The sequence below is a fragment of the Sciurus vulgaris genome, assembly GCF_902686455.1.
Source record: "Sciurus vulgaris genome assembly, chromosome: 4".
In the NCBI taxonomy this organism is placed as follows: domain Eukaryota; kingdom Metazoa; phylum Chordata; class Mammalia; order Rodentia; family Sciuridae; genus Sciurus; species Sciurus vulgaris.
In genome coordinates this window covers 44949527-44972942 of record NC_136464.1, presented here as the reverse complement: position 1 = coordinate 44972942, position 23416 = coordinate 44949527, and the positions used below count along the sequence as shown (strand labels likewise).

The 23416-nt window shown below is 36.6% G+C and overlaps 1 protein-coding gene across 11 annotated transcripts in view; it reads left to right on the top strand.

The window, feature by feature from the left end:
• NRG3 (neuregulin 3) overlaps positions 1–23416 on the top strand; it is a 1042207-nt gene that overhangs the window by 773332 nt on the left and 245459 nt on the right. For all 11 annotated transcript variants that reach the window (XM_079136076.1, XM_079136071.1, XM_079136080.1 and 8 more), the window contains exon 3: positions 19667–19740. In XM_079136076.1, the coding sequence (XP_078992202.1) occupies positions 19667–19740 (74 nt within the window). The remainder of the gene's footprint in view (positions 1–19666; positions 19741–23416) is intronic.

Sequence of the window (23416 nt, the reverse complement as noted above, 5' to 3'; positions counted from 1 at the left end):
TTTTTTTTTTTTTTTTTTTTTTTTTTTTTTTTTTTTTATTGTGGCATCTTGGTTTGTTTGGGCACTTTCTTTCCATTTTTTTTTTTTTTTTTCATGTTTCCATTTCTTCACCCCTAGCTGTGAGGATCTGAGGTATTATGGTTTCTACCCTATAGATTTATAATTTCCATGAAGGTTTCCAATTCTTCTCCTTTAAGGGAGGAGATCAATATTAACAGCATCCCGTACAAACAATATGCATCTTTAAGTTGATTAGCCCCTATTAAGACATTTACTGTTTTGTCACAATAAACAGAATTGATGAGCTCAATTATTCTCTACCATATAAACAGTAAGTTTGCAATAGTGTCTATAGTTTCTAATGTTGGACAAAAAGAGCACAGGGGCTGTCGGGTCTGATGGTTATGATGTTTAGGTAGGAGGTCAGAATACAGACGTATTAGATCATAAGAAGAGTGAAAAAGGAATCAATAAAAATTTACTTTTAGCAGGAGAGAAGAAAGAAAGGTACTGTCCTGTGTAACCAAGCTTATAGGGACCTTGGAAGTGGTCTTCCAGGTCCTGGCTATTGTCCCTAGATGGAAGCAGCCACATTCATAGTTGATGGTGGTGGTGGTGGCTAACCTGGAGGTACATTGATATTGGGCTTCTAGTCTCCAGCTGGCATCCCATGATGGAATCTGCCCCAACTAAACATGGTGGAGGCACCAGAGGTAACCCAAGTTGGTCATGGAGGTGACCTAGGATGGTGTCAACCCTTTCAGAGATAGGGCTGCAAGGGCAGGTTGTGCATGCTCGTTCAGATATGCACACTGTGATCATCTATTTGCAGTGGACTGTTGCCTTCAGTTCCTGTCTGTTGTCCTGGCATGGGGACTATGACCCTGGCTGTAGTGTCCCAAGATGTAGTTTGGCCTGGAGAGTCAGGGGACTGCAGCATGGGGACTCTCCTGTCCTCCTCCTCCTCTGAGTGAGCCACTAGCCAGGGGTCAGGTGCTCTCTTCTTCTTGTGGGGCTGGCCGAGAAGAGATTTTTAATCAGCATTGTATATGGTTCTTATTTAATTACTAACTCAAGAATAGTTGAATGAGTTTTTCCTTCCTTACCAACCAATTCAGTAACTCAGAAATAAGCCATGACACAAAAATAAGCCCATATATCTTGATTATTAAAAATGTGTTACTTATGTTTTTGAGTATTTCTGATTATATATATCATTAAAAATTAAAAAAAAAATATATAGTCATTTTGTTACACTTGACCATTATTTTCTAAATAATTAATAGTCTGGAGAAACTTGTTTGGTATTGCCCCTCACCATTATCACAACAATTTCATTTTTGAATAGACTATCTTTTTAGTCCAGTTCACAAAAAAGAGGACTGATTTAGGAGTTTAAAAGGCCTGGAAGTGAATCTCAAGAGCTTTCTTTGGTACCTCTGACAGTTTGTCACCCAGCCTCCTTGAGTGCTTTAGAGACAGAAAATACCATTGTGGTTCATTTTATCTTGTGATTTCTCCCTGTTACATATACATGATCCAGCTGTGGGGTGCTTAACCACTGATCCCCATTCCCAGCCATTTTTGTATTTCATTTTGAGACAGGGCTGTGCTAAGTTGCTTAGGGCCTTCCTAAGTTGCTGAGGCTTGCTTTGAATTTGTGCTCCTCCTGCCTCAGTCTCCCAAGTCACTGGGGTTACAGGTGTGTGCCAATATGCCTGTCCATATTTAAATTTTTTGAGTCTCAGTTTCTTCAACTAATAAATGGGACTCAAAATAGAAACATCATAGGGCAGAGACTTAATATAAATAAAAAACAAACTAAGTACCATTGATACTGTAAAAGTTCAGTAATATTAGTTGTTATTAGGACTATCTTTTAAGAATTGCATCAAATCTTTGCCTTGAAGGAAACACAGCATCCCTGGAAGGCTAAGATGTGAGCACTCTCTTAACCAGCTCAATATGCTGTAACAAATTTCATAGACTGGGTGACTTATCAACGACTGAATTTATTTTTCAAACATTCTGGAGCCCCAAAAGTCTGCGATAATGATGCCAGCACAGTTGGGTTTGTGTAAGGACCCTCTTCCATGTTGCACACTGCTGACTTCTTGTTCTCACATGACAGAAAGAGCAGCTAGCTCTCTGGCCACCTTTTATAGGGACATCAATGTCCCTTTGAGAGCTGTGCCCTCATCATCTAATTTCCTCCTAGAAGCCCCACTTTCAAGTACCCTCACAGTGAGAATAGAGTTGCATCATTTGAATTGAGAGGAGATACAAACAGTCCAAAACACATATAATAACTGAACTTGAGATTGTTTTGATACAGGTGCAGACTCATAGAAATAATATAAAAACCTGAATAACTGATAGACTAACTATATAGAGAACAATTTCAGGAAGATCTCAAGATGAAAAGAGTATTATAGATTTAAGTATTCAGGTAACTTTACAAATAGAGGCAACATTAATCATGTATATGTACATAAATGCATATATATGTAATACATATATTGCATATATGTACACAGATATATTACATATATGCATATGTGTATATGTACACAAATATGTTATATATGCATATACATATACACATGTATGTAATGTGTATAATCACACCTAGTATATCTGTATATATGTATATATACACATATCATGTGTGCATGTTTGTGTGTATATATATACACACATATATACATATATAAATATATATATGTGTGTATATATATCTCCTTCTCTACAAAAGCCTTGGTATTGAGACTCAGCATGCAGACATTTCTGAATGATTGCTTGCTTTGTAGAAGTCCTATAAGAAAGATGTAGATATAGAGGATTCACAGTGTTCTGGTGATAAGAACTAAAATTGAAGTCGGCCAAAGTGACCCTTGATAAAATTAATGACTTTTTGTCCAAACCAAAATGAAGACCTGATTCATTTCATGACAGGCACTTAAAATTATTGAAGAAAGGTGTTAGGAAGAAATCACAGACCTTAGAGACTCAGCACTCTTTTATCTATTCCTAGTCTAATAACATCTTAGAAAGCAAATTAAGGCAGAAACTGATTACTACTGATTGCCAAGGTGTTTATATGTATTTTAAAGAATCCATAAAGAACAACTGGAGGACTGGTTTCAAAATAAATTATAATGCAACAGGAAATTGAAATGCTTTTGTCACTGGAATATAGATGCTTAAAACTATGTAATATTAAAACTAATATTACCATTTTAAATATTTTATATTTTAATTGTTCAATACTTTATTACAGTTTTTACTGAGAAAATGGTTTCTATTTAATCAGGGAAAAAATTACTGTGGAATCACATTTCTTTTTTTTTTTTTCCTTAAAATTTATAGTTAGTAATTTACTAGTTCTTTCATTGTTAATGTGGACTGAACACAAGACTGAACCTTCTTCAGACTATTCATAAAGAAACCAAATTTTAAAATTACAATATTAAAAATAAAGATATAATAACTTGAAAAATGCAGGGGTATACTTTCTTCACACCAATAACAGCATGGTCATTCTTGTGATTCTGATTATTTTTCTTGTGCTGTTCAGTGTCTGCTCATTGCTCATAGCAAGTGTTAGTACTGACACTAAAGGTTCTAGTATGTAAGTGGACAGCTGTAAGCAAAAGAAAAGTAATTAAAAAGCTTTCCAGTGTTCTGCAGTGAAAAGTCATGATCAAAAAGCCCTGGGCACAAATCATAGCATCCGATATTAGGAACTTTGTGACTTGATCAAATTACTTAATCACTCCACACCTTCATTTATTATGTTTAAAACCACAACTAAAACCCTTTTGACCAACAATACTGGGTGGAATAAACGGTTAATTAAGTAAAGTGTCTAGTACAGAATCCAAAAAATTGGAGGCACTGATGAATCTGACTTCCTTTTTTACATCAAGTAATATAGATTACATCCAGGAGACCTAGTCACTTGTTATTTACTTCTAACAAATGATTTTTTTAAAGTGCTAATTATAAAATGTACTAATTATGTCGTAGCCTTGGGAAGTTTTAGAGGAGGTCATAAAGTAGTAATTGTAATTGAGGTATGACTTTTTTTTTATTTAGATAGAATGCTGATAATAAATCCCCCAGAAACTTTTATATAGTGTAAGATTTTTATTCAAAGCCAAGGAACAGAATGCAAAAACTAGAGCTCTTCATCTTTAAAAGAGTTTATGAGCTTTAAGTAATCAGTGGTCAGGGCTCCCTTGTGCATCAGGCCAGGGAGATTAACCCTATTGGCAAAGGAGGAAATGAGAGGTCAGAGGACTAAATTGCCCTACTGGAGTGCTGAGGAGGGTGTGAATGTGTGTATACCAATGCTGTTACAGGGCACTACTCCTGTGGAGATGGTATTTATTGGAAGGACTAGTGAAGATTCCTAATGAGGCTATAAGAACCATTTTCTATTACATTTTATAAGTTCAGTAAGATCTCTAATTAGAATGATTAGGGAAAGCATATTTGGTGCTAGTGTTATAAAAACATGCATAGGTGTTTTACAGTGGATATCTGTATGTATGAGTTCACCATCCACAGATTCCGACAAGTGCTAATATTTTGAAGAAAAATTTGAATCTTTACTGAACACGTCAAGACTTCTTTATTTCCCTGTCAGTAATATAGCATAGCAAGTATTTACATATCATTACCTAGGTTTTATGAAGGTTGTAGGGGTCTTGTTATATAAAGTATTTGGGCATCATTTGATTTTGATATTTATGGGGATTCCTGGGAACAATTCCCCATTAATACTGAGGAAGAACTTACAGATGCATCTATAACTATATGGATCTATATATCTAAACCTCTATAGATCTATGGATCTCCTAGTGTGCTATGTGGAATATATCAAAGTAGGACCAACCTGCAGATCAGCTACCCACTTGCATTTGGATCCATTCCTTTACCTTCTTCAGATCTTAACCTCTCTTGATCAATGGCTTCTGAGTGCTGTTGGCCACTAGAAAACCACACATTTAAAGGCTTTCTCTCTCTGCTTTTTTTTCCCTGTGTTTCTTGGTTTAGTTCTTATGGAAACTAGGCTTTTCTAGGGTGTTAGTTCCTGTCTGAGAGACTCACTGGCTTTGCCTTAGTTTCCTTGACTCAGACATATCCCTTAGTCCATCTGCCTAAGGGTAAAAGTGATTTCATACTGTTTACCATTCTTTGTTACTTCATCATCCCCCATTTAGCCTCTCACGCTTTATTCCCCTGTGCCGTAAAAGTCTTTATTAAAATTCCTTATTTCAAAGTTACTGTTTTTAAATATATCAACTGCAGCCTTCTCAGCATATTTAATTTTAAATGAGCACATGAATTGGGAGGTTAGAATATTTTAACATATTGAGTCCAAAGCCTTATTAAATATCATGGTATTCCTTTTAGGCATTTCCAGATTGATTAAATTATGCCAGTAAATGTGAGCAAAGCATTACATCTTTAGTCTCACTTTTATCTTTGAGTATAAAAATGATAGGTCCTACCTTTCTCAAGAGATAGTTAATAATAAAACGGAGAATTTAAAAAGATGCATAATAGTATCAGAACAGTCAGAAACAACAAGAGAGAAATAAAGTGTTGATTGAACTTTGAAGTCAAATTGAAGTTCTAATACATGTTATCCATGTGACCTGGAACATAGAAGTTAGTTCTCTCAACTTCAGGTTCCTCATCCATAAAAGAGTGGAAACAATGTGTCTTTTTCATTGCTTGGTGTCACAAGGTTTACTTTATCTAACTTTCAAAAAGTGCTTAACACTTGTGTTTTGCAAAGAAGAATCAACTTTGAAATTGCTCTCATCTGTTATTCTACAACATGTAGAAGTACTTTCTGATTGCATTTTCTGGTCAATTTGTTCCAAAATAAAATATATATCAAATACCATACATATGACTCCTCACACTTGATTAACTGAATTTGTGTATGTGTGTGTATGTGTGTTATCAGAAGGTAATCAATGGGTATTTATTGATTTCAAGTTGCTGCTCATTTTTGGAGTTTTCAGTTTACCAAACACACTAGTTCAATACCCTTCCTCTGATTTTCCCTTTAAGTTCACTGTCTATGGATACTGGCTATACTTTTGTTAACTTCTATCAGTTGCATTTTGCTTTGTTTGAATTTAAGGTCAGCAATCACATCCCTATCACTAAGGAAAGACTATCCCCTTCTCTAATTCACCCATCCTGGCCTGTGTTTTGTGTGATTTCCCCGTTCCTAAGGATATTCCGATTTAGAATAATGTGTTTCACTATCCCATCTGGTGGCATATCCCATCTAAGCCAGTGGGATAGATATTGCTACCTCTTCTTGACCTGGCATTGTTAATGGGTAGGGGTGGCAGGGGGAGGTTGTGGGGTGTTATAAGAACTCTATCCAGTAGAATTGCACTGAATGCTTTCCAAAGGAACTTGTGTTTTCACTGGAAAGATTCATAAAAATCTGGTATCAGGGATATCATATGAATTTAGGAATAAGTCTTTGCTTTTTAAGAGAAAGTGTGAAATAGCAGAAAGAACTCTAGATTTAGAAACAGAACACATAGGCCCTGGCCCTTTTTCTATCTGTAAGACCTTTGCTGTCTTAGGCACATCCCTCCATCTGTTTTATAATTTCCTCCTCGTTGCAACAGACACACCTTATGATCTCTTCTGTCTCTCTGATTCTGTAATATTAGAAAAGGTTTATATTAGGGGCAAATTTATGTTCGCATCTGCTTTACTTCGAATGCTCAATTTTTTTGTGTTAAAAATATACTATTGCATTGGGGGATTTGCATAGAAAGACGAACATGATATTACTGTCATAAAAATTCAACAAAGCAAAGAACTTGTATCATGTTTTTAATACCAAATCATGTAATGTATCTTATGTGGCATCATCCTTAAGAGTGTATTTTAAATTTCAAAAATGCAAGAATGTAAGAGTGCTTTTAAGAAAAGCTGCCATCCATAGACCTATTCCTTCTGCTCCAACTTTCTCATCCCTAATCTTTATCCTTATTGAGAACCTCTTCCAAACCAAACACAGGCAAATTTATTAAACCCTTTTCATTTGGAATTTTCCTGTTTATTGAATTCATATGACATGAAACATTGACTTTCTAAATAAATCACTTACCCCACACCTCATCTCTTATGCCTCATCAATATCTGGTTCATTATTATTCTCAGTTTCCAAAGTTGGTCTTAATGACACATTTGAATAGAGTTGTATAGTTAAGAAATGGGGATTTTTGTGTAAAACTGTGGTTGCTCTAGTCACATAATTCTCTTGTTTCTTCCTAACTTATTTTCAAACCTAAAATTATGATCACGTTTGACTGAGCATCCATTTAAACCTACAAGTTTGTGCTTTTTTTTCTTTTTTCTTATTTTTAAGGTCAGACCTTACTTTCATCTCTCAGCCTGAGTTGCATGAGGCTTTTAATATGAAATCACTTTCTATTCAATCCAGGGCTTCCTTCTTGCTGATGAATGTCATACATAATGAACGATTATATCCATTTATCCTCAGCAGTAAATCATTTATCACATGAGGGAGATATATTATTGTGAATTCTGATCAAAGCTGCCCATTGCCTTTAGCCTGCAGAAACACTACACCCTATTAGTTGATCGTACAATATCCTGGGAGAAACAGGGAAAATTATACTGTTGGATGAGGATTTAGTAACTCTGGGGGTTTCTAAAATGGCTTTTAGAAACTCATGTTTCATGTAGAACCCCCTGTGATCCAGAAGTATGAACTGTAAAGTCTTTTTTTTCCTTTCCTTTTTTTTGCCTTACTCATTTAATTAAATCAGAAAGCTGTGGTACTTTTTGCAGCTTGTTCTGTGATGTCTACAAACCTATACATGAATGACAGTATGTGGATACTTTGCCCCTTTTCTTAGAGAGACAATAATTATTACCACTTCTTTCTAAAGCATGCTGTGAGTGGTTTTATCAGTTCATTTGCTAATGAGCTCCTTCTCTCCTTTATAATGCCAATCATAGGGATGCCTTTTAAATGAGAATTATCTCCCAGATTTATTTTCTTTTCACTCTTCCTTATCAAGCTATGTACTGTTTTGCTTCCGGGAATCACCCACACAATCCAGGCGGAGAACAAGGCTGACCTCTTTGATCTCTTGTGGATAGCATACTCTCTCATCCTCTCCTTCCTGGAACAGTGAATTCCAGAAAGGACATTGCAGCCCTCCAGATGAGTCTTTTCTTATGTTTGATCATTGATTTTAAGTTATCCTCACGCTGTGTTCCACATCGGTGTTCGTTGCTTTTCAAAGTCAATAGTTAGTGAGTTCCTCAGTATTAAAATTATCTGGAGCAAAGTGAGATGCAGAATGAAGCAGGAAGAATGGGGTCTTTTTTCCTTCTATCTCACTTGGGCTGCTGGTGAGCAAGCTCTTGTGGTTTATTCAGATTTTATGCAAAGTAGTAGATGGTGATGCACACAATCAAGCCAAAAACATGCACTCAACATTGACAAGTAGTGTTACTTCATTTGATTGTCACTTCTTGAGCATTTCAGTGCTTGGCCATTTAAGAAGTAAGCATTGAAATTTACATTCAACCTTTCTAAACTGTGTGAGTTCATTGCATTCCTTACTTCGTTTACAGAAGTCAGTATAATGTGTGCCCAAATTCTTAACCTTCAAAAGAGAGATTACAATATTGATCAGAATGGGATATCGTTATTGCAAAATTACTATATATTAAATTTTACCTATTCTTGAAAGTAGTTCTTACTTCCTTGATGATTTGTATTCTTTTATTCCCATATGGTTAAGAGTGCCAGATGGAGTGAATAAAAACAGTACACTGAATTCTATTTGAAGTTCAAATAAACACTGAAAACAATTCTAGTGTAAGTATATCCCAAGTATTGCATGTATGACACACATCAGAAATATTTATCTGAAGTTCAGATTTAATGGGTGTCCTGTATTTTATCTGGCAATAATACACATAGGAGAATCCTATCTGTTGAGGCCTGCACAGCAGGTGAACAGTTAACTGAACACAGGCTGTAAGCTGACTTGAGAAAATAAAAGTCAAAAGAAATATTAAGAAATAAAGGCAAAAGACATGAAAAGGGAGCAGCAGCTGGATCCAGTGGGTGATCCAACTCTGGTGGAGACTGGATCTAACAAAGGGAATGAAAAGCTGTGCATTTATCATATAAGTATGAGCATTAAAGGGTTTCCATGTGAAAAACTTCTTGAGGTACAACACCCATCTCTTCTACCTCTGGGCAGCTGGGATCTGAGATCGAGGATTTGGAACTAGTGAATTCCATGACAAGCATGGAGGTTTCCTATCAATAGGAGTCATGCTGCAAATGGGTGTTCCCCTGGCACCTTCACACCACAGGGTTCCCCAAAGCAGGTCCCATTGTCCAGGTTTCACATAGTTCAAAGCAAGGATTTAGTAACTGCTCAGTACAGAATCCTCTTCCTGGTCTTTGTTACACTGTTGATGTCAGTCAGTCCCCCACCTTGGTAATTGCTGTGGACAGAGTTGTGTTCCACAATCCATGATATATGAATTGTCACATTCATATATTGAAGCCCTAACCTCCAATAAGACTGTATCTGAAAATAGGGCCTGAAGGAGAGATAAAGGTTAAAGGAGTTCTTAAGGGTGAGTCCTTAATCCTACAGGAATATGACAATATAAGAGGAAGCAGGGAAGATACCTCTACCAGGTGAGGGTACAACAGATTGTGGCCACCTAGAGACAGTGAGACTGCACCAGACATGGCCCATGAGGGTACCTTGATCTTGTATTTCTAGTGTACAAAAATATAAGAAAATAAATGACTGTTATTTAAGCCACCATCCACGGCATTTTGTTAGGACAAGAAAAACTAATACAATTACTTTAGGATGCCCTACTGTGGCTTTGTTTTATTTCTCTTGCTGAGCTGGGAGCTGTTGAGGGTGGTCATTACCTTTATAGATGGCATCTATTAGTCTTATATTTCTGAGCAAGTAGAGACAAGTGAGAGTCTGATGGTGGCTGAATCTTAAGTAACAGAGAAAGTCTGTGATTGGCCAATTTCTCAGTCTTAGTAACCTTCTTAATTAGAACAATGAAGAAGAATCATAGGGGGTTCATCTGACAATGAATCCTGGTCTTCTATTGACTGAGAAATATCAAAGGCAGTCTTGGGAACGTTTAATTAACTAGAGAAGCAGGGTGGAGAGCCTGACTCTCCTCAGACTTTGCTGTTAGGACCTCAATTATCTATCCACAATTGTCTGATTATTAGAAGTACTTCAAGAAATAAGGACTGTGAGGGTGTATGTGTGCACACATGCACAAGTACACAAAGCGTACCTTAAATCAAGACCTGAGCCAGGACCAGTGGTGTACACCCATAATCCCAGTGGCCCAGGAGGCTGAGGGCTGGGAATGTGGTTCAGTGGTCAAGTGCCCCTGAGTTCAGTCCCAGCTACCCTACAAAATGATCAAGACCAGGTAACGCTCATTGAGAGCTGAGCATCTGAGCTCTTTGAGAGATTGCCATAGGCCTCCCTTACCCTTCTAAGTTACAAAACTGGAGTTGATCCTATGTCCAAAGGACAAACTTAACTTGTGTCATAATAAATCTTGTATATACTCGGAAATTAATATCAAGGAATTTTCTCAAACTGACATGAAGCAAAATTCCGTCCATCCTCCACCCGTCATTGTTAGTACCCAATACTTTTATTCTTCATTAGGGTAATTATTATTTCACGATCTCTGATATTCCTGTTTTGAAGACTTTCCTCCAAGAGGCCACCTTGTTATTTTACTTATCTTCTTAGACCAATAATAGGATATTTTTTACTTCAGGTGTGAAAAAATCAAACTAATATAGAATGGGTTATTCAGCGCACAATACTGCTCTAAATAATCACTTTGCATCCTAAATTGTATAGTCACTTTATTCCATGTTAGGTACTTTTTCATTTTGTGAATGAGGTAGTGAAGTTGAAACATGGCTTCTGGGCAAGTAAGGGCCAAAATCATTCAAGGTCAAAAGGTTGATTCAAACAGATGAAGAATTCCTGAGCCACTGACTCTCCAAGAGTGAACGTGTCATAAAGTGGACTCAAATGGCTGGATATGAATGGGCTGCTGACTTCTGGCTCCTGGTACTAAAATTGATCAGTGAGGTGTGCAGGTAACCACTGGACACAGGCCCTGATCCTCTATGCATGGTTGAGAAGATCTTGTAACTGAGTAAACACACATTTGTTATTATATTTGTTTAACTTCTCACGCTTGACATTGTTCTTTCTTTAGGGCTCAGATAATAGATGAATGCAGCATACCTCCTGGATTTGAGCCGATGATTTCCAATTCACACCTCAAATCATAGCAGTATTATGATAATTGGCCTCCCTCTCTTTTTGACTCCAAGCTTTGTTAAAGGGGCAATTTTTTAAGCACATGCATTTTCTTAAGATTTCTGACAGAACTCCAGTAGGAAGAAACATCAGAGTGACATTATGAGCCCCAGTTGCATCAACCTGCCATTTGTGATATACTTGAAAGCTAGTGATAACACATTGGAAAACCTCCATCAGTTAGAAGACAGCTGCTGCTCTACCCTTCATAAAAATTCAATTCCAAACTCTTCTTTTTGTAGTTGAAAGGGTTGTGGAAATGCTGTACCCAGTCTGTAGGTAATTTTAATATTAATTGGTTAACTTAAAGATCTTGCTGTCATAATTAGTGCTCCTTTTTTAAATAAGAACACTTAATTAAATTCTCATTTCGGTAAGGAAAGCCTACACTTTAATCAGTGTCACAATATTCTCCATAGTCAAACCTAGAGCTCAGGTTCGGTGATGAGTGGCTGGGGAGGGAATTTCTTCTAATACCATTCACATCTTTGAGCCAATAACTCTAGGCAGCAGATTTTTAGCAAGAAAAGTTTCTGGTCCACCCAACACACACTTTGCATTCACACAGGCCTGGTTTTGGAATTCTAGCTCCTACACTCCCTGTTTTCTTGATCCTGGGCGGTTCACTTGGCCTTGGTGTGAACCCATACATTGTTTTTGTTTGGTTGGTTATTTGGTTTTGGTTTTTTATTTTTAAATTGAGAATAATCTATCATCAGGAAATGTCATTATCCTTTGACCTACATGTTCCCAATGCCCAAATCTCCACCTCTACCCCAGTTCCTGGTAACCATGATTCTACTGTTTCTAGGAGATGAAAGATTTCTTTTCAATTCCATATACAGGCAAGACCATATAACTTTTCTTTCTGCGCCCAGTTTTCTTCACTTAACACAATGTACTTGAGGTTTCTGTGTATTATTCCAGATGACAGCTTTCATACATTTTTATAATTAAATAGTTCAATTGTGCATATAACCCACATTTCCTTTTTTTTTTTTTTTTTTTTTTGTAGTGGGGAACCTGGGATTGAAATCATGGGCGCTCAACCATTGAGCCACATCCCCAGGGCTATTTTTTATTTAGAGGCAGGGTCTCACTGAGTAGCTTAGCACCTCACTGATGCTGAGACTGGCTTTGAACTTGAGATCCTCCTGTCTCAGCCTCCCGAGCTGCTTGGATTATAAGTGTGCACCACCTTAACTGGCTCCACGTTTTCCTTATTCATTCATCCACTGATAGATACTTAGATTGATTCCATATCTTGGCTATTAGCAATAACAATGCAATGAGCATGGAAATGCAGATATGTCTTTGGAATATTGGTTTCATTTTATTTTAATATTATATCCAAATTATTTGATAATTCAGATTTAAAGATTGAAAATTAATATTTTAATATTATATATGCATACTTTGGATGGGGATAGCTTTATTGTATGGTATATTATATAGAAAAAAGGGATAACTTTATTATATGATAGCTTCAGTTTCAGTTTCTTGAGGAACCCCCATGAGGTCTTTTATAATTGCTATACTAATTTACATTCCTACCCATAATGTACAGAAAACATAAATTCCAGAAATACTTTGCCACAAAATACCTATAATTCATTACAACACATTGTGTACTTTATGTACTTAAAATTGATGAGAATGAATTATATAAATGTTTTTATTACAGATAAATGTAAACATATGGTAAATATATAAAGTATACATATGCTAATAAGCTTAATTAGCTATTCCACAATGTATACATAGTTCAAAAGATCATGTTGTATATCTTATATACATAGGTGTATATGTATGTATAATTTGTATTGATCAATTAGAAAAAGAACTCATTATCATTCTTTAATAGCAATTCTCCTAGAAAGTCTTCCTGTACATAGTTGATGAGTACTTTTAAAATCAATATAGAGTTCAGGAAGTTTGTCTTTAAGTCAGTGACTAGTATCTGTGATATCATAGCTTAACATTTCAAGATTGGTAATAATTTACAAATCTATTCACTTTCAAAAATGTGATTTCAGCTCGTGATATTTGGACCACACTTAGTAGGGCTTTTTTTTTTTTGGGGGGGGGAAAGGGGTGGCATGTATGGCAAGGTATTTATCTGGAGGATTTCCATGGAGCGTAAGAAGATACTGTAGGTGAAGCAAAAGTTTTAGTGTCAGCCCTGCTGAGTTTGATCCTGAGTTCTTGAAGAGAGAGAACCTTAGTCAGTGTCTATGTCCTTATTTTAAAAACAGGGATGATGATTCAAATTTAAAGTTTATTGATAACTGACATTTATTGAATGTTTTCCATGAACTACAAGTATTAGTTATATCATTCCTAATTATTCTAAAACACAGCTACTCTCACCTCTATTTTACACATGAAAGAAAAGAAGTTGCAGTTAGTCTAAGCAACCAGTAAACAGTGGATCTGGAATTTAAAATTTGGCAGTGCTGCAAACCACGGTGCCTCTAAATGTTTTTTTCATTGTCCAATGATTTTTCCATTTTCCCCAACCAATACTAACACTGAGACCAGGGAGGACTGGCAGAAAATAGGGAAGAATACCTGAAGGGGCTTTTCCTTTCTCAAATCAGCACTTAATAATTCCCTTAAAATTGGCAGTCCTATACATTACTGATCAAGTGCTGTTTTCTTATAACAATCAACAGGAATTACCACTTTTTTCTAAGAATAAAATTTTCTCTAGTTAGGAAGAAAACCCTACAGTTGTCCGCCACTATTTCCCTCAGGACACTAATTGATTTCTGCTATTTAAAATTTTATATCTAAAATCAAGGTCAAAGAAGAAGGTATGCATTCTTCGTAGAGAACTTTTTGCATATACCAGGTATGACACAAGAATTGAAACAAACATTTGAACAGATTTGTACCCTTCATATTTTTCCTGTCACCAGCTCAGGGTCTGAGGAGACCCCTCCAAGGAGGCAATAGGGCCTCAGGTGAGCCTGGGTGACTTAGATTACTGAGAAGAATTTTGGGATGCACCAAAAGTAAAGCACAAGCAAAGAGCTGTCAAAGGACAGCAAAGGTATGTACGCCCCAAAGGCAGGGTGGGGATGACCCTCAGCTCTGAGAAGAGAGGATTGATGCCTCCAGGGATAAGCTCTCTGATATAGGTAGGATTTTCCTGGGAAGAAGAAGAAAAGTACAGGGTCCCAGGCAAGCTTCTGTGATAATAAAATCCCATATCAATCATTTGTTATTTGAGTTCATAATGTTTCTTTTTGGTTAAGCAGTCTATCCATTAATCAGTTGTGGACATGTTGTGTAAGTCTTTAAATCTGGTGGCATTCGAATTGCTTATGTTTTTGCCCTAGTTGATCTGGTTATAAGAATATATAGAGATCTTTTTCATCTAACTAAAGAGACAAACATAGCAGGTCATATTCACAGATCTGAGTCTTTGTCCAGTGTCTCTCTTTCTCTCTCCCCAAGAGCCCACTTAACTCATTGTTTCAAATCATAGTTGAAGAAGGGAGGTATATGGGTACTTCCTACAAAATTTTTGCAGAGGCCCAGGTCCTACATAGCAATTGAAGCAACATTTGAAAAGATTTATAACCTTCATATATTTCCCTTGATAAGTTATCTAAAATTCATTATTGTAGAGACAGCATATAAAACCCCTTGGTATAAAAATGGCCAAAATGCAATAGATAAAATCAACTGTGTGTGCTTGTTTATTTTTCTTCTTCCTCTTATCATCCTGTTTTATTTGAGTTGAAACTGGGAAACAAAGATGTTCAATACTTTACGTAAAGAACGTTCATACAAACACTAAGTAGAAAACCTGCTTAGTTATTGGTCAGCAATGATAACACCTTGCACTCATGAGTAAATGACCAGGAAACTAATAGATGTGGAGCAAGAGAATAATATAGTTCACTCAGTGAAACAGTTTTTATGTAGTTTTATTTTGTTTTCCTACCAGGAGAAATTGAAGAATAATCTGAAGTGTGGGGAGCTTGTTGATGACAATTGGAAATCCTTCAATTTTCACTCATAGTCCAATATTATTAGCCCTAACTTATTCAGGAAATGGACCCCCAAAAATAAATCGGCACATGAGAGTTGTAAGAGAAGGAAAGGGAACAGTGGGAAGTAAGGAACGTGGGCTGCCTGCCATGGTCATCACCTTCATAAAGCCAAAGAATGGACATTTCTGGTAGAACATGAGCATGTGGCCTGATCATTTTTAAGTCTCTCCTTGGTGTTGTCCTCATGAGACCAGGTGATACACTGCTGCTTCTGCTTCAGCACGCAAGACAAAATGAGTATTGAATTTCAGCCAAAGATGATGCATTTTGTATTTTCTCATCCTGGCCAATATTATTATCCTCTTTTGCTCAGGATTGCCTTTTAAAAGTTTTCACTGAAGCCAACCACTCTGCTTTTCCTTGGGGACCTTGTAGAAGAAGAAAGATGATAGAAAGGGGTGCTTGTTATTTCAGACACAACTGGACAAGTGAAGACAAAGTGGGAATGATGTAAGGCATCAAAAACTGATGTGTACATTTGAAACAACATGCTGGCCCTGTCCATGCGGAAGGGAGAGCCCTGGGCTGTGACTTGACCCCAGGATTCATCGAGAGAGAAACATTTTCTGATGCTTACACTGGGCCCTGATAGTCTCCAGCCCTCTCCCCACACACTATCCTCCATTGCCAGAAACCAATCTTACTTTAGGGAAATCCACCCCTAGTGTACCTATTATCTCTCACCTGCCCTACTCTGTGTTGGACATTGTAGCCTCAATGATTCCCTCCCTGTTGCCTTCTTTTTGGGGTAGGGGAGTACTGGGGATTGAACTGAAGGGAGCTCAACCACTGAGCCACATCCCCAGACCTATTTTGTGTTTAATTTAGAGACAGGGTCTCACTGAGTTGCTTAGTGCCTCACTTTTGTTGAGTCTGACTTTGAATTTGCAATCCTCCTGCCTCAGCCTCCTGAGAGTCTCCTGTTATCTTTTCAATTTGGAAGTACGAAAACATAGCATTTTTAAGAACTTACTAGTTTGCAAAGGAATAGGTCCTTCACCTCAGAGAAAATGCAGAGGATTTGAAGTTCATTCTTTGCAGAGAAAAATGTTTCAGTTCTCATTTGCTTTGTGGTTATTTCACTGTTGATAATAATTCCCAACTTTTTTTTTTTTTTTTTTTTTTTTTTTTGTAATGCTATACAAGGGATTGAAACCAGGGCTCCTCATGCTAGGCAAGCATTCCACCACCCAGCTACATCCCCAGCTCTCTCTTTAACACAGTTGCTTGTCAGTCCTGACTGTTGGCTCTTTTGAACATGCTTCCCTAGCCATGTACTTGTAGAGTCAAAACTTACCTGTAAAACAAAGGGACTACATTGTAACTTTTAACATGGTTGCTGTGGTGCAAGGATTCTGCTCCAAAAAGAAACTCGGAAAGCAGACTGGATGGATTGAGTGGAGTCTTGAGAGCAAGGCAAAGTAGAGAAATAATAGAATATTAGCCTAGATCAGGCAAGATGGGTAGTTAAAAAAAAAAACTGCATTTACCATTAACAATTGCATATGTACTTCTTGTTATTAATTGTCATGTTTTAAGAGGAGTAACAGATCTTTCTAGAATATAGAGTCCTCTTATTCCTACACTTGTGTCCTTCAAAGGGGAAAAAATAAGCAACAACCCTTTCACCACCACCATAACTAACAAAAAAAAAAAAAAAAAAGTAATGCAGTGATATATCTCAAAAAATGTGCTTATCACACTGTAGGAAGGACTGCCAAACTCAATCTATGCAATGGAAGTACATTTGAAGATTCTTATTCCCTCCACATCTTTTCTTTAATACTGTCATAAATTCAATCTCCTTCATTGGGATTGCCTGCTAGTAACATTCCATCTTCACATTTGGATGAGTCTGAACTTATCAAGGTGATATATGTGTGATTTTTAAATGGGAATTTTAATATGTTGTTCTTCAAACCTGGTACCAATTAACAGTGACTCTTGCCTCCTTCATAAAGGAGCAGGGCTTCCTGTGTATTTGTCCATAAAGCTCCTGGTGGGCTTCCTGGTGGGCTTCCTGGTGGGTGAGGCTGTGGCAAAATCATCATGCTTTATTATCTATAGTCCACAGGTATAAAGACAGCAAGAGTGTACTCGTTGTATGATTTTCCTGAATACACAGCAAATCAGTTCAAGACTGGAAATATTTTAAGCCCCTTATATTCTTTTCCATGTACAAAAGGAATAATGCATCCTAAGCAAAGAATCTTTTATTTTTTAATTTTATTCTAATTAGTTGTACATGACAGTAGAATGCTTTTATACATTTTGATAGATTACACATAATTAGAGTGTAATCTCTCATTTTTCTGATTATACATATTGCAGGATCACATTGGTCATGCAGTCATAGATGTACATGAGGTAACAATGTCTGTTTTACTCTACTAGCAAAGAATCTTCAGAAATCAAAACAATACAAAAAGAACACTTCCCTGTAAAAGCCACCATTCCCCAAGGGTACCATTTCATATTAAATAAAGATAGAAAGATTAAGGGTCCATAAAAATCTCCCACATATGTTGAAAATAAAATCTTCAGAAAGTAAGTGCACACAATAATGTATATCTAGGACATAACTCACGATCATGGGAAAATGAAAATTAAAGTTCTGTGGTACAGGTGATTCTCAGTAGTGCACTGTAACAACATCAGGGTGGCTTCCAGAGAACAGAATTTTATTTTTTCATCTCAAATGTGTTTCAGCCCTAAGTATTCTCTAACTTTTTACTCTTAACAAAACCATCATGCCTCCTGTCTTCAAGTACAATAAATACATATTTTAGAAAGATCATGAGAATATATTTCTGAATAAACAATCTGTTTTGATAGTGTCCATATATCAGAGGTCTTTGTTCTTAGGCTATGAGGAAAATTGCCAAATACACTTCAGAATGCCAGATTTTAAAAGATGCTGCGGAGAGTCTGCCTGATTACCTGAATTCCAATTTGGCTCACAATGAAAGGTAGAGACATTGCCTAGGTGCCTTTCAATATTGCTGCTGGAGTTGCGGTAAACCTTGCCTAATAGTTTATTACACTCGGAAAAATAAAGCATATTGTAAGGAAAGAATTCACGGCCCTTATCTCTAATACAAAGTTCTCCTTGAATTTTTTTCTTTTTTATCAATTTCATAGATTTCTAACAACCAGAGGATTGTTTTTGAAATCTGATTTTTATGCCAGAGGTACAATTTCCCCTTCTGTAAGTAGGACAGATTTATCCCACAAGCGACAATGTATGCTTCCCTGCTTAACTCAAGCATGACAGATTAAGCTTCAAACAGACCAGTAAATGCCACCTTCCCACTTAAGGAGACTGTTCAGAGGAGGCGTTGGGACCTGTGCTGTGTTTGTTCCTTGAACTGCCAGCTGATGTGCTGTTGGCTGTTTGAGGCAGCCAAGCAGCCCTGGATGGGCGAGCTGTGGGCTGAGGTGTCATGCCTTATTGCAGGCGCTTCCAGGCAAATTCCTGACCTTTAAATTGTGCCCGCTACAGAACGGTTGCCTTGCACAATGCCTGGCATAAAGCAGGCACTTTGCGATGTTTGTTTAATATGAAAAAGAAAAAGGGAGAGAAAACGTGAACTTATAGATAACTCTCACATTTTGCCAGATGAAATGCTGATATTTCTGGCAAAGAGGTTCGGTGGCACTGATGGGGAGAATAGCTAAGAAATAAATTCAAAATGGTAAAATTAACAAATGAGAAAACGGAGAAAACACTAGGAAATGAAAGAGGCAGTCGCCAAAATGGGTGATGTATGATATTAGAAAATGCTTTTTATACGGAAAATGGCACTTGCAATATGTTTTTGAATGCATTTTGGAGATGAACATGTTACATAAAGAAAAGTACCCCTGCTTCCAGAATTATTGTAAGAGGATGACCATTATATGAATTCCTGATAGGGGCATCTTAAAATCCTATTCAATTTGTCCCTTCCATATTGCATATATAGCTATAAAAGAAACCTGTGGTTTTTTTTTTTTTTTTTTGCACAAAAATAAAATCTAGAATGTTCCTGTTGCTGTCACAAATAAACTGAATAAAATAATACAAAAGCATGAATATACTGTTTTCATCTTTTTCTAATTCATGGCTATTTTACTTCTTTCACAAGCCCATGCATATGTTTGTCATTTATCCCTTTTCCTCAGGTGCAAAGAAGGCTACCAAGGAGTTCGTTGTGATCAATTTCTGCCGAAAACTGACTCCATCTTATCGGATCCAAGTAGGTCAAGCATTTTTCTTCTCTCTAATGTAATATGTAGACAGTTCTTCCTTGAAGCAATGGTTGTTAACTCTGCTGAAGCTTGTATTTCACTCCTGTATCTCTGAAAGCTGCCAAGGACAGAGGGTGGTAACAAATGTCAATATTCAAAGCATGCTTAGAGCTCACTTGGTCCAGATCTTCTCCAGGTGGGTCTTGTCCTCCAGATTCAACACCATCTCTAACCTCAGGTGGGAACTAACTCCCAGCAGACCTGACTGCCTTAGCTCTCCAGCTCTTCCCTCCAAATCACTCAGTACCAAAGTAGGAATATAGAAGAATGAATGCAGTTTATTTACCCAGAAGATTTACCTTACTTAATTCGGAAACTATGCCTCAAAAAGTGCTTAAGAAGTTTTCAAACAAACTTTGAATACCCTGTTCGGAACAACACCTACTTCCTTATACACAGTTTCATTACTAATGGTGAATTACATTTTTTTTCATTCACAAAAACAGTTTGCCAATAAGAAATATTATTAATCATTAGTTTCTATATCTATATGGATTTAAAAATACCTTCCTATAGTAAAATGTCCAGTTCTGGTTAAATGTCAGACCTTTATTTTATCTGTAAATAGTTTCTGCTCTTTCAATGGCTGCTACAATTGAATCGCTGCTAAAGAAAGGGGATTTTTATTGATTCAACAATTTAGTTCAGTGAGGATAATGAGAGACGTTTCCAAATTCTAGTGGCAAGGTTATGTTTTTCTGAATATCGAACATGTATAACATAGATTTTAGCAAAATATTTTGTATTGACTAAAGACAGAGGTTGCCCTGCTGGTTTGAATGGATTTTGCTGCATAATGAATGTGTCTAGCTTTTTCCAACATCTTTTCAAAATGAATTTTCATTTCCCCCACTAATTTGCAGCTGCATTTCCTGAGGTGAATGCAAATTTCCTTAAACAAGAAAAGTTTTTGTTTAGTTTGATTTAAATGTATTTTATCCTGACAAGGTAACCTGTGATGAAGTAATTAGCTACTCTTATTTGCAGATTTAACTCTCCTTGAAAGAACTGAAGGTTGTTGAAAAGCTGGCTACTAGCATAGCCATGGATATCTGTTCTCTGAAATGTGGGGCACTGTTCTCTAGGAATTAATCCAGATAGCATTGTTAATGGGAATATTTTGCATCTTATTTATCATGTAATTGTGACTGCTTATTAAGGTAGTTTCTAAAGGGCTATTCTTGGTTGTGGTTAGAGAAATATTTGGGATATTAGAAAATCTGCATTCAAAAATGAGCTTAGTGATTCTTCCTTTGTTTTTTTCTTTAAAAGAAATTCCCCAATATATCTAATTTCCTACTTTGTGTTTCATTCTCATATTTCCTTTCCATTTTCCCTTTAGCATCTTTCCCTTTCTTCATTATTTTCTTTCTTCCTTTCCTCTGTCCCTCTTTCTGCCTTCTCTTTAGTTTTCACATGTAACTGGGAAATGTCTATCAAGTACAGAATGCTTGGCTTTGCATGTGGTACAAAATGGGTAAAGTAATTTCTTTAAATTTCAAATCAAATTTTGCTATTTGATTAGATATCATAGCCCATCACTGCAAAAAGTAAAGATGTGACCTTCAACTAATGACTGTGTACTCCTCAGAGAAGGATGATCCTCCTGCCTGAATGACCATTTCTGAGGACCTAAACCTTACCTGCATAAAAGTATTTAGTTCAGTGACACTTCTAATGATGAAAACTTGGGATATTCTAAATAGCTAAAACCAAAAACCCTAAGTAAAATGCCTTATCACATATCTTGCCTGCTGTATTGACATTAAAATGACAACTATATGAAATATTTCTTTTAATTGAAACCACCAAATAGAGAATTATTTTTATAAGATGACAAAAGGAACATCCTTTGGTCCAAAGATGAAACAGAAATATACTGAAATGCTCCAAGGGGATGTTAGTATTTTGGTTACAGAATTACATTGGGTTATTTTTCTTTTAATCCTGTTTTCTGAAAAAGGCTTATGACTATGTGAGTCAAAATACCAGTACTCCTTGAAATAAAAAAGCAGGTAAGCATTCAGAATTCATGGATGAGTCCCAGAGACACAATTTAAATGAAAAAATATATATGTATATTTTCCATTCATGCATGTATACATTGATTTTTTTAAAATCATTAATTTATTCCACCAATGTTTTCTGAGAAGCTACTAGTCAATAAGATTCTATTAATGCAAAAGTATTCAAAGATGACAGTCTCTGAGGATCCCACAGAAAAGTGATACAAACACACAGGTGTCAGTATGGTGTAACATTTACAGCAGTGTAACTGATAAACACACAGATATGAATCTGGTGTAACATTTACCCCATGTGACCTTAGCAGATTTATTAAGCTCCCAAGCCTCAGGCAGTGGCAATAATGGTAGCTCTAAGCATCTGTCTCAGAGATTGACAGGGTCAATACCAGATGATTCTTATCCCACTCATCATTGTAATCATTACTAATATGTGTTTAAGTGCCAGGTACTATGACAAAAGGTTTTACCTGGATAATTTCACTAAATCTTTCCAATCACAGGCCAGCAGGCCATATAGTAGAAATTGCCCACATTTTGTAGATGAGGAAATTAAACCTCAGAGATACTAAATAAACTTGTTCAAGGTCACACAACTAGTTAATAAAATGCTGGAGTCTCACTTTTCTTCCAAGTGATTCCAGGGCCTGAGCTCCCAACTGCTGGGTTCTTTCCTCCTCTCCTAGAACCCTCCCTCCCTCCAGTTATTTTCAACAGGACATTTATCACTCTAAATTTCATTGACTGAAACTCAATGACCTGCGGCAAACATCATTCTAAGGAACAATATTTGCACAATTTTCATATCTTAATGCAGCAACTTGAGCTTCCATAGAGATTTAAATCCCTAATGAAATTTCCTTGTCAAAATTCTTGCTGAAGGATTGTTTAATTTGCTGCTCATGATATCTTTGGAATGACTTTATGCTTGGGAAATAAGCTTCCCTCCAATACCTCCATTTTTCCTCTTCTGTTCCCTTTCTTCCCTCCATCTCTTCTTCCTTTTTTCCTCTCTCCCTATTTGCTCAATGCATGCTTCAAGTTGCTGAAATACCAATAACAAGAGTTTAGATGCCAGTGCTCTTCCTTCTTCCCAGGTCCTGCAAAGTTGGTCAGAAACATGCATCTTGATGATAATAAATCTTTAAAAATATAATAAAGTCTCATACTACATTCTGGGTAATGATGCAAAGAAGTTAGTGTAAGAGGCTCAGTGGCTGCTATGACAAGTGTCTTCTGACCCCTGGCTGGGTCCTGAGATGTGCTATTCCAAAAACTCACCCATATTACCTCCCCCAGAGAACCTATAAGATTAGTCCATCCTGTAAAACATGCACACAAGAATCCAGCTTTAAGTATGTGCATTAGTACTTTTTAAAGATACTTTTATTTTCAAAAAATGCATATAACTGTCAGCTTAATCAGACTTTTCAATGGATTTAATGAATTGCAAGTCACATTCAGATGACATAGTTGACTAATAAGCAGGGATTCTTGTGAAAGATAGGAAAATAGTAAAGTGAAATGGACTCTTGTCAAGGTCAACAGGATGTGACCTTCTGTGGAGGAGCCAGTACCAATTCATGAAGCAATCCTAAAG